General features: G+C 43.2%; 1 protein-coding gene across 3 annotated transcripts in view; it reads right to left on the bottom strand.

Annotated features, from left to right (window-relative positions):
• The window catches only part of LOC119159782 (intermembrane lipid transfer protein VPS13D-like), a 134,662-nt gene that overhangs the window by 34,044 nt on the left and 88,149 nt on the right, over nucleotides 1-12,469 (bottom strand). For all 3 annotated transcript variants that reach the window (XM_075890045.1, XM_075890046.1, XM_075890047.1), the window contains exons 57-59: nucleotides 8,128-8,269; nucleotides 4,700-4,901; nucleotides 566-758 (exon numbers count right to left, since the gene is read on the bottom strand). In XM_075890045.1, coding sequence (XP_075746160.1) covers nucleotides 566-758; nucleotides 4,700-4,901; nucleotides 8,128-8,269 — 537 coding nt within the window. The remainder of the gene's footprint in view (nucleotides 1-565; nucleotides 759-4,699; nucleotides 4,902-8,127; nucleotides 8,270-12,469) is intronic.

Raw genomic sequence — 12,469 nt, 5'->3', positions numbered from 1 at the left:
TGGAGCTATGAACAAGACTGTTTTTTGAAGGGTTTCAAATTAGCGATTTCAAATTCGTCAGTTACTTTGAGTGAATGTCACTCTAGACTTTCAAGCCCTTTGAGATGAGGTCGCTGAGGCAAGGTATGCAACCTGCAACCTTGCAATTAGTGGCAGAATGCAATAGGCATCCAAACATTAGTCCAGGTCTAAATTTAAGAGTGAATGTAGTAGTACTACACGGTGCAACACTCCAATTTCCGAAGCGAACCTGCCGCAGTGGCCTGATGGTTATGGAGCTTGAATGCTGACCCAGTGGCCACAGTATTAAATCCTGGCCACGGCATCCACATTTCGATTGAGGCAATATACTAGCAGACTTTGTTCTCAGGTTTAGGTTCATCCTAAAGAACCTGAGGTGCCCAAAATATCCCTAACCCTCCACTACAGCCTCTTTCATAATCATATTGTGGTTTTTGAGTGTGAAACGCCAAAGGTCATTACTATATTTTCTGATGTGCTAAACGCGAGCACACATCTTTGGGACAACGGGTTCCAGTGAGACTTCTTGTGATGCTAGTCGTACCTCGTGAAGAGCCTGGTTTTTCTGTGCAGAAATGATGCCCCTGCACTGGCTCTCGTTTACCGCATAGCTCAGCTCACAGGGAAGCAGGTTGTATATTCGGATGGGAGGAAGAAGACTGATCGTGTGCCCCGGCACACTACTGGACACGGTGTCCCTGTCAGGGTACTTTTCACGCTTGACATCCACTGAGAACCTGCGAAATGAAGAAAGAAAGACACAAAGTTGAAGCGTGATATTACAAAACAAAAGGTTCAGATGCACACAAGAAAGGAAAATGACACAGTGAGAGAAAAAGAGCATAGAGAGATGATGAAAAAAAAACAGCCAGAAAAAAAAGAAAATTAACAAGGTCATATAGCAAGGCTTTTCACATCACAGAGAAATGAAGCGGCTTATTTATTTGCTATATCACCACAAGCAGCATTTTTTCCAGTCTTCATCAACCTTTCAGTGTGATGCTAATCTAAAAAAACAACCTACAACCTAGTGACATAGACGACAGACCTTGAAGCAATACATGAAAGACTTGTTTCAAGAAAAGACTGCTTGAGGCCTGTGCACTTAGCCAAACACACGAATGTGTACGATGAATCTTTCCTACCAACTTTACATTTCATGAAATAACTTTACATTTAACATAGCAGGGTCAGCCATTACAATATTTCGAATAATAATTTTAACATTCTCAAATATTGATTTGCTCACAGAGATAACTTCAGCGTATCATGAATGGCTGTACTACACAGCTAAAAGCAAATCAAATTATGGGACTTAACATCCCAATTCAACTTATGAACATTTAACATTTTCAAATATTCATTTGCTCACAGAGATAACTTCAGCGTATCATGATTGGCTGTACACAGCCAAAATCAAATAAAATTATGGGGCTTAACATCCCAATTCAGCTCATAGATAGAAAGAAGTACCTACTGAAATTACATTGCACAAAAACTCCAATGTGAGGCATGCTACAGTGGGGAGATTCCCGATCAGTTTTGGCCACCAAGTGTTCCCTATCATGCACATGAATCGAAGTAGCATATGGATGTTTATGTATTTAACCCCCATTAGCATACAGCCACCATGGTCGAGAATCAAACATATGTTTTTTTAAATAAGCATCATGGCACTTTACCCACTAAGTTAACAATATGGTTTATATAAAATACTGTACTAATTTCTGCTACCCAAGGTCCCTTAATGTTGTGGAGATCTGAGGCGCGCCCGCGACCATTTCGCGGGCATTCCGCCGCACGGCCACAACCTTTTGCTTTTCCTGCTCTGATAAAGACGTGTGGCGATAGATGGCGCCACGCGCAAGCACGGCACGCGGTACGCGCGCGCCGAGGGAGCGCTCTTTTTTCCGTGGTCGGCGCCGGGTAAGCACGTGTTTTTCTTTGCCCGCGTCCCCTTTGGGAATCGCCGGACTGTAGCCTGCCTGGGGTGGCCTTGGGCACCTCGGCAGGCGTGTTTACTCGAGTACTATCTTCGGTAGCGTACGCTAAGCCCACAGCAGTGCCTAGTGCTTGAAGTGGTCGTACCACAACGAGCCGCACTTGCCGTAGGCCTACGCGTACGAGGTTTGCCCTAACACTCGCGACCAGGCCCATTGGCCATCGTGAGAGTGCGCAGCATAGCCGCGAGGGACCTTTTCCTGACCGGCGTGTCAAAGCTCGCCATTGCCAGCTGTGACGTGCTCGCGGTTTTCCCCTTATTGTGAACGTCCACGTGCGGGTGCCTTTGCTACCCGCGTCCCGGGAGCGGACGTTGTACTGTTTGTTCGGGGTGCCGCCAGAGGCAATAAAGTGTTGTGTATTTTTGCTTAGAACACTGTCTATTTGCCGCACCGCGCTAAACGCCTTATTAGTTGAGCGCGCGCGGAGCGGTGCGCTACACGCGAGTAAACGGAGTAGCGGCCCTGTGGCTCAATAAGCGTGAACCCGCGGTGATCGTCCGCTGCAGTTAGTAGCGGGGTCACCATAATGTATACCCACCAGTGTAACCTACCAATGCCCTTAGGGTAACAGGATGACTAATACAATGATCATAAAGTATATTCAAGTGAATGGTAGAGGCCACACGTCCACTTTCTCTCTCGCAGGGGTTCTGCAAATAGGTTTAATGGTTTTAAGTTGTTTGTTGGCCCCCTTTGACATGTGAAAATAACGGTTATAGTTACATGTCAAAAAGCACACGTACCCAGTGCGCTTGAGTGCACTAGTGCCTTTCTTGTAACGGAACTTTCCTGGAACTTATTTTTCTCGACCACTGATTAAAAACCTAGCAGCATCGAATTTCATTAGAAGGCACTTTTTCGCTAAACACTAGAACAAATTAGTCCATATTTTTCATAATGTAAGCACTGAAAGACAGTGATAGTATTTTCTCTCTACGTGTTTTACAGCGAAAACAAACTCGTGTGTGTTTAACAAGTGCAGCGATGACTTATAAGTCCCAAGAAGGAGAATATGGTGCCTTCTAATGGTTAACAAACATTCTCACATCACAGCACTGAAGAAATACAAGCCGAGAAACCTAACTAAAGTTGTTCTAGTGATGACAATAGCCAATGTGAAGACGGCTGGAGTTTTCATTGCACGAGAATGTAGGAATAATGAAATACTATATTTACTCGCATAATGAACACATTTTTTTTTCTTGAAAACCCACAGCAAAGTTGGGGGTGTGTTTATTATGCGGGGCAAATTTTCTGTAAACTTTTTCGGGATGAACAAAAAAATGTGGCAATGCAAAAAAAAAAAAAAAAAGTTAGGTCGCTTAGCCTTTCGCAAGTGGCTTACACGTACACTGTTTGGAAACACTTTCTTTGTTTCACTTCACTCATCTTCAGTGGTTGATGGCGCTGTCTTCTGCAAGCTGTCCCTGCGCTGCCCACGCATGCCATAAAAGCGTGTAGGCTATCTTTTCTTGCAATCGTTTAACCACAACAGTGGTATCTGCTGTGATCTCGAGGGACGCCCAAAAGTGTGCGCTACGACGCACTTTTCCAGCTTCGCGGCAACCTCACACGACGACCGTGATGCCGCGGTTGACATTGTAGGAAGTAATTAACATTGCAGCAAGCTACCACCGAAGCATCAAAACAAGCCGTAGATAACAAGATTAACGACAAAATATAGCCACTGGCTCGCAGTCCACATAAGAAGTTACTGTAGAAACGGTAGCCTGTATCTGGCGTTCCTTGAAGTATGTGCGGACAACAAGCACAAAGAGCAAATTGCAATCGAAGCTAGAATCGGGGGTGCTACCATGTTGCAGAAATAGTCACAGCCTTTTCTGGGAGACAAGCAATTTTTTTCTGGTTTTCCAGAAACCTGCGACACAATGGTGACGAATGGCCCTTCGTGACATCCCCGGCGACAGCAAATCCTGTTGTCGTTCGAACATGTGGGTGGGCCTTAAAGTTTCGAATTTGCAGGAAGCGACCGCTGGTTGGCGCGGGCAGTTTCGTGACCTTCGCTAGCTGTGTGCTCATCAGCTGCGATGTCTGTACACTCGCACAGTTCATGAACCCCCCCTGTGGTGCATAGATAAATGAAGAAGACTGAAGACGTGCCGTGCACAGATAGAAAGAAAAACAACACGGCACGCATCAGAGGCCAAAAGGGGGGAGGAAGCAAGCCGAGGTGGTCGAGGGCTAGTTGGCACAATAATAAAAAACAGAAGAGATCGAACGGGCTGAGAGGCACCATGTGTCGGTTAGCCTGACTGCAGTGGATGAATGTAGGGGGTGCGTTTATTACGTGAGGTGAAAAAATCCAGATTTTGACAACTGAAGTTGGGGGCACGCTTATTATGTGAGTGTGTTCATTACGTGAGTGAATACAGCATTACCAAAAATAGGTCACCTACTCAGCACTTGTTCATGTGAGAACTCTTTCTACATGATGACCGAATGGTGTAAACACATCTGGGGCAGGGACAACTGCAAATCGGTTGCATACTCATGCTTCCAACAGCAAAAAAGTCACATTAACTGAAAGGTTGTCTAATTAGGTTAAACCATCGAACTTTTTAGAAATAACTTTGCTTCTGCCAGAAATGACAATTTGGCCATATGAACAGTGCTACGGTGAACATTGCAGGCGGGTTTCAGAGTTTTGTGCGCACCTGAAGACGGCAGCATCATTGCGTATCGGGCAGCATGTGATGGAGTAGCTACCTCCCTGCTCCTTGGCAGCGACGTGTTGCCACTCCAGGGCCGAGTAGGCAATCAGGGAGATGATCGGCCGCACCCACATGTCCGCAAACACATACGGCAAGGGAACTGCGGTGGTGCACTTGGGCTGCAGGCAGATCTGGTACGGCCGCACTGTGGCAGAGGTACAAGGGTTCGTAGTTCTGAAGTAGCGTCTATCGCAATTTATAGACATATCTTCATAAACAACTTCACAGACTGAACTTTACAGCGTTAGTTCTGTTTGCTTCTTCTTTTTTGTCAGTCATTCCCATGTGCGCTGTACTCTACACATGATCAAAATGTACCAACTCCTCCAAAGTGCCATTTCATTGCAGTCCACTGCCATGAAATGGCACTTTATATTCGATATTTCTTTATACACAGAAAATATTTTCTTTATATCCACAAATTCATTGTAAAGCTTTGTTCCCCATCACTATACAGATAAACCTGGATATAACGAAGTTGATGAAGTCTCGGGAAAATTCTTTATAAAGAGGATTTCGTTATATGCAGGTTCGGTATGAAAATTCAGAAAATAAACTCGCAAATTAGACAAAAGGGGAGGTGAAGGCAGAGCCAACCCAAAACACTTAATTTACAGTAAAAAACTGTATTATTATTGTGATAGGAATCATATGGACACCTTGGCAGGTTTTTGCCATCGCTGCTATGTTCCGTAACAAGTCCAAATTGATAACATACCTCCGCACATCGTAACTTTCACGAGCAGGTAAAAGCGCGCGAGCGCTGCTGAAGCAGAGATCAAATGAGTCGGCCCATCCCTATTGCCTGGAAAGTGCATAGGATAACATCTCCCGTGTGTTGGAACAGCCGTCGAATGCTTAAACAGAAAGTAAAGCACCCGTCTTGAACGAACATGAAACAACCCGAGGAGGGGGGGTGGGAGGATCCCTCGAGTAGTAATAACGAACTTGATTTCTAAGGGCGGTCGCGGTCGCTGGCATGCTTGCTATCTTGGCGAGTATCTGTGCGGTTTCAACACGAAGGGGCTGTGTGAAACGAGCACTACTCCCAGGAGCCGCCGCATTTGCTCACACCAGCGTTTTGTAGAAGTTCCGCGATATCGAGTCCAAAAGAGTTGGCTGCCAGCCTTACTTTTCATAACATTACAATTTTTCGCTATCGCGTTCATTGCATTGAATTCAACGCGCCGTCGTGTTGCCAGAACTAATTAGCTAATAGCGAAAGCTACCAGCCTATGAACTCGCTGCGCGGCGCAAGACGGGAGGCGCGTGACGAGTCGACCTCCAAAGGTTTGTCGTCACTGTGGTCTCGGACAGTTTCCACCAGCGCCTAATCTGATATCCCCTCGGTGGTGAGAACACGGTTGTCAGAAATTAAGAAAAGTGACAGTTTTGCCACAAGGGCGAAGCAATGAATGCAATAGCAACAACTTGGAATGTAATGCTGAGCAAGCAGATCGAAACGTGCAGCGTGCTGCTCACGCACAAATGACGCACAAAAACAACATACACAAGACGAGAGTGAACTACTAACCTTTACTGTAGACACTTAACGTGCTGGTTAAACAAAAAAAAAAACGAGGTACGAAACGTAATAACAGGTACAGATATGAGCGCAAACTAACACGTGTCCCAGTTGTTACCTGAAAAGCGCACTCTTTTCACAAACGGCGCCTGTCCAGCGAGAGAAATGATCTTGATCTTCGTGCGCCCGGCAACTAAACACAATCGTTCCGGTCAAAGTTGAAGGCGCTCGATTCTCCCCACCGAAGAATAAGTGCACGCGCGCAAGCATTTATCTCCCCCCCCCCCTCCGGGGCGTAAAATACGTGTGGGAGATAAGCGCGCATCGACGTATCGTTACGAGCTCGGTGCCGAGCGCAGGGAGTTTTTTATAGACGATAGTCGTTTCAGGAACCTTCGACGCCAAAATTTTGGTCTGCCTGCCTGTCTGTACATTTGTCTGTTTGTCCACTATAACGATCCCCCTATAACGACAACAACACCTCAATGTTTTGTATGTGTGCCTTTTTACTAGAGAAGGCACACACAAGTAATTCCAAGGACTGTAGCGTTTATCACCCTGCGCTAGCAGTGCAACGCAATGCTCAAAAAGGCAAGTGTTTCCAACATTTTGGTAAGACGACACAGTGGTGACACCACCCGTCGCTTTGCATTTTACACCATATCATCCAAGACAGGCGTGCATCTTTCTCCGCCGGCGCGCACACCTCCCTTCGTTTACGAAGATAAGTGCCAGATAACGCTCGTCTCGATAACGTGCCTCGATGCTCGTTCACCTTCGCTGCACGGATCGAGACTCTCTAACGCAGCGCTTCCAGAATACAATTCACCGATTTTCTAGTGCAGAACATGAAATAAACGTTTTGTTCACTCTCTCCACACGCAAGACTATCATCTAACATGCAGATACGGGGCCATTTTATTTTCTTTCTTGAGTTTCCATATAATAGATACGTATACATATACAGTGAATGGCGGCGGCGGCAAAAAAACCACGCCAGGCTGTCCATACAATTGCTATCGCAATAAAAAAAACAGCAAAGCTGAACGTTGTCGGGGGCCACACCATACGTGTGCAGTGAAACTGTGCACGCGCCCACGATGTCGAAAACGAAAAGCGAACGACATGGATCGCCACAGACACGGATTCCGCGGGAAACTATTCGGTAAAGAGCCCACCATATGCAGCATGGCCCCACATATGTGACGCTAACTAATAAAAGTGACATTGCCAATGCGTAAAAGTAGGTTTTTTTTTTTGTTTGGAGGGGAGGGGGGGAGCACACCCGCGCATGCGGCGGCGAGAACGGCAGCAACGCCGACTCGTAGGGTGCAGGCCCCCGCCTGCCCGCCTCACGAGCGCTCGCTCTCGCCTGATGCCCCTGCGCGCTGTCGCCGTTTCGCGCTTCATCGGCGGCGGGGCAGCTACAGAAAATGCATGCTCATGCCAAAATGCGGTGCGAAATTCCTAGATTGTTAGTGAGGAAAATTTGATATATCAAGGTGTTACTTTGTTACATAGAGGTCACAAAAACATGTGCTTCTATAGAGCAACGGCGAGGAATATAAAAACTTTGTTATATCAAGGTATTCATTATATGGAGGTTCGTTATAAGCAGGTTTGCAAGACTATTTTTTTATTTACTTCTTTATAACCAATATTTCGTTATATCTGGCTTCCTTACATCAAGATTTGAGTTATATTTATACTAGACATGCCCACCAATTGGTCTGTATAGGTGTCAGGAAGGACATGTGGTCAAGCTCAATAAACAAAAATACTGCTATAACGGGACTCTACTGCAGGAGCATGCTGGGTGTAGTACCGTAACAGTGTTGTCACTTACCTCCAACAGTTTCTAGCTTCAGATCCACAGCTACCTCCACCTTGTTTTTGATCACCAAGGCCGACTGCACGGTGATCAGCTTCCGGGCATTGCCATCAAGGCTCACGTTGAACAGCACACGCGTTGTACCCGAAGCACGGTGCTGTTTGAAACGAACATTAAAAAAAAAAAAAGAGAGAGAGAGAGAGAAAGATGCTTTTACGTATTGCACATTACATCATACTGTAAAATGCGTCCCAGATTGCATTCTATAAGAGCTTCTCCGATAGCTTGCAGCCACATTTTCTCTGCATGTGACGTTGTGTCTGCCAAAAGGTCTCAATCCAAGGTTGAGCTAATCCAAAAAAAGGCAAGCTTTTACATCTCTTTATGAAGAATGGAAATTAGCATTTGCAAAGTTCACTAACTGCGATGCGAACAATCTCACTAATGAATCTTTATACGGAAAAAGGTCATGCAAGTCGCACTGGATGATCCGTGAAAATATCATTCTATAGCTAGGAAACACTTTGTTTATGCACTTTTGTATTTGTGATGAGCATGCTGGATTATGTACTTGACATGAGCAACAAGCAAGATTCTACAGTAGAAAAAATACTCTATCTCAACATGGTGTGCACATGTATATAACTAAGAATGAATAAATGAAACCAAATTATTACTTTCTTCATAAGCACCAGCCATTATCCATCAAAAAGGCAAATGACAAAGTTAGTGGAATAAGAATTGTTAAGGTCAATGTACAAGGTTTCCTTACTATGACTCTAAGAGACAAGAAAATGACACTTCAATTTCAGTTTTCTTGGCTCATTATTCATATATTTATCAAAGTCAATGCCGTCTGAATAGCATGACGCCACTAGTGACATGTCACAGTGCAAGATTTTTGCCCTAGGTGTTCTTCAAAAGTACCAAATTACACTTTCACAGTGAGTTGCTCTTTTTACTTCCGGCCATATCTTTCATACCATGATAACTACAATGAAACGAAACAAACAGATTGTAAAAATGTTTACAATCTGCGAAGTACTAGCAGAGTTACAGAAATTCGTCACACGCTTTACGTGCTTTCTTTCTCCTTTCGTACGAGTGAGCGTGCTGAAAGCTACGCAGGAGGGGAGGACAAGGGGGCAGGAAACTACGCCCATTCATCAACATGCATCATGACCTCAAGAGCTTTCATTCCTTTTTTTTTTCTTCTTTAAACATGGGGCTTCCTCTCAGTGTGATCACGAGCAAGTGCGTGCGCATGTGGCAGCCTCCCGTGGCGGCTGTAGACGTTGCACTTGAAGCACGGTCAGTTGGATTTGGTGCACCATTTGTCGAGGTAAAACAAAGATTTTAAGCTGACTGGTAATAAATTAGAAATTCCACGTTGCATACTGCGCTATAATGTTTGTCTCGCATGTTCTCAGGAGCCTCGACTACCGACGGTAGCATTTTCTGACCATGCTCCATGCAAAAGTGTAGTGAGGCCCCTTTAATCGCTTCACGGAGAGTGCTGTGTACACTTCAATAAGATTGTTGCAAGAAATGCCCGTTTTAGCATGTCTAATTCCTGTATATCTGCCATCAGCTCTGCTTTATAAAAACAATTTACTTGAAAACAATTCAAGTGATGACAGCAGACGACCCAGGCCCCTAAATTGCTCGGCATTTAGTATCATGATCAAGGAACTTGAAGAACAAGAGGAAGAGGTCTTCTCTATGGCACAAGCGTGCCCTTAATTGGCTATGCTTTATAGGGTTTTGCCTGCTTTAACATCATAATCAAAGTGCTTAAAGAACAAGAGGAAGAATTCTTTGTGGTGTGAGTGCATACTTAAGTGGCTTCGCTATTTCTGGTTTTGCCACTTAAATTCTTATATTCTTAATGCCAGGTCGTTCAATAAATTTTCCACTTTAAAAAGACGAATTGTTGTGCCATCAGGCATTGCTTTGGCATTAAAGAAACACGTCTCAAAAGCTCACTCCCAATTGCTGGTGTACCTGAAGTGTTGCCATGGTAAGTTCGTTTTTGCTGTGAAATAGACTTATTTTCTTACCCAAGGTGTCCTACTTTGCTTCAGTGTGTATTGAAGAGACCAAGAACTGGTCAGAAAGTGTGATCAGATGCAAGGAGAAATGGAAAGACCGTGAAATATAGTAAAAGATTTCAGCATTATTTCCCCCTTGCGAGTAGGATTTGCATTTTTAAATCGTATCTAAAAGTTACAAAAAGCCGTCATGTGGTGCAGCCTAGCGGGAGATAATAGAGGATGAATTATGAAATATGAAGTTCATCACTTTGCTTTACGTAGTCGCGTAGAATGATACTGTCATGTGCGCCAGTTCTCAAAATTAAAGTATTCATATTCTTACACAGCACCGCTCAATTCTGTGCTGCTTACGGTGTAAAAGGAGTAGCGTGGTGAAAAGTGGCGCCGCCGTAGCGGCCTCCAGTGAACCAATTCAAGCTGTGGCGCATGCGTGCAGAGTGCACACATGCACCGTAAACTGCCGTGCGCTCACTGTTTGCAGCATGTGTGTATACGACTTCATATTCACTGCAGATAGAAAAACTCTGATTACAAGTGTTTCGCAGCAATTTCCACTTTGAAATTCTGTGATTAGACTGTCTGACCAGTAAGCTTTGCGTTCCATTAAAAAGAACTCCACCATAAAAACTGGTTGTTAGTCTCTTTAATTTAGACATTTACTTTGTCAAGTTCAGAGTTTTCATATTGTTGATAAGAACTTTATAGTTACAATAACCATTGTGATATAGTTACAACTGCATGAATAAATTATTAGTACGTCCGAGGTTTGAAGCGAATTCAAAGCAAATATAGTGACTTAGACCATTATTTTAAATCGAAGAGTTTTATTTACAGATACTGCAATCGCCATAGGCAATTTTAGCAAGGTGGATATACATCGTCATGGTAAAAAAAAATTTTAGGCAGCAAAACAACAAACGGTAGCAAACATTACCTTGAAAAAAAAAAATACAATACAGATAAACACAGAGCACACATACAGAACATCAACTACATAAACATGACAAAAAAGTACATATTTGAACGAGATAGTGTTGTAAATAGGAAAGTAATTAAGAAATATTTACAGCAAATGAAGACAGTGAAGGCTGAGCAACTTGAGCGTTAGGCTATTCCATTCAGTCACAGTTCTCGGAAAAAAGAATATTTGAAACAATTATTTTTTACACGGAATGGAGTTATTGTTAGGTGATGCCTTTGTCTTGTCGCATACCCAAAGGAAAAAGTAATGATGTCAAAAATATCAATATTATAATGTTTATTTATAGGCTGAAATAAGAATTTTAATTGGGAAACACGATTGCGTTTCGTAAGTGCGGGCAAATTGGCTTGCTTTGGGAGTTCTGTTGCAGAGGTACGGGAGTAGTTATTGTAGATGAAGCGGACTGCCATCCGTTGCACTCGTTCAAGTTTTTTTTTATGTTAGTTTGAGTAAACGGGTCCCAAATAATTGTGGCATAATTAAGTACTGGAAGTATAACTGTTTTGTATGCTAACAAGCGAACAGAAGGTGTTGACAGTTTGAGTGCCATCATAAGAAAAAACAATCAACGGTAGGCATTACAGGTCACTTTTTCAATGTGTCGATTCCATTTTAGAGTGTTTGTTATGTGCAGGCCAAGGTACTTGTATTCTGTTACCTCAGAGAGGAAAATATTGCTAGCCAAGTAATTGAAACTTAGCTAGTATTTTTTGCTGAAATGCATCATTTAGTAACATTTGATCAAAATGACTATCTCTACGCGAGGCAACAACTTGCTGAAATGCATCATTTAGTAACATTTGATCGGAATGACTATCGATTGTGGAGTATAGAATACAGTCATCGGCATATAATTTAATCTAAACAGGTAGGTCATTTGCCATATCATTTATATACAGCAAAAGGAAAAGAGGGCCTAGAACCGAACTTTGGGGAACACCCCAGCCAACAGAAAGTTTAGCAGAGTTGTGATTTTTAAAGGTAACCAATTGACTACGTCCACTAAGGTAGTCGAAATACAATTATATCAGCTGCGGATAATTAGGAATTATGTTTAATTTATACAGCAGTTTCTGATGTGACACTTTATTGAAAGCTTTTGAAAAATCCATGAATATGGTGTTTGTTTACATAGTATATAATAGTAATAGCTTAAATAGGATATATAACATATTATAAGAAAAAATCATTTTTGTCATAACCCTACTAACTTGCACAACATTTTTCAGAATTGGAAATAGATATTAGTTAATATTTTTTTAAGTACTATGTACACAATATATCTTCATTTAACCTTAAAGTGCACTTCACAGCAATGCAG

This window comes from Rhipicephalus microplus, chromosome 3 (genome assembly GCF_043290135.1).
Source record: "Rhipicephalus microplus isolate Deutch F79 chromosome 3, USDA_Rmic, whole genome shotgun sequence".
In the NCBI taxonomy this organism is placed as follows: Eukaryota; Metazoa; Arthropoda; class Arachnida; order Ixodida; family Ixodidae; genus Rhipicephalus; species Rhipicephalus microplus.
The sequence above is the reverse complement of the archived record's forward strand: the minus strand, read 5'-3'. Positions and strand labels throughout refer to the sequence as shown.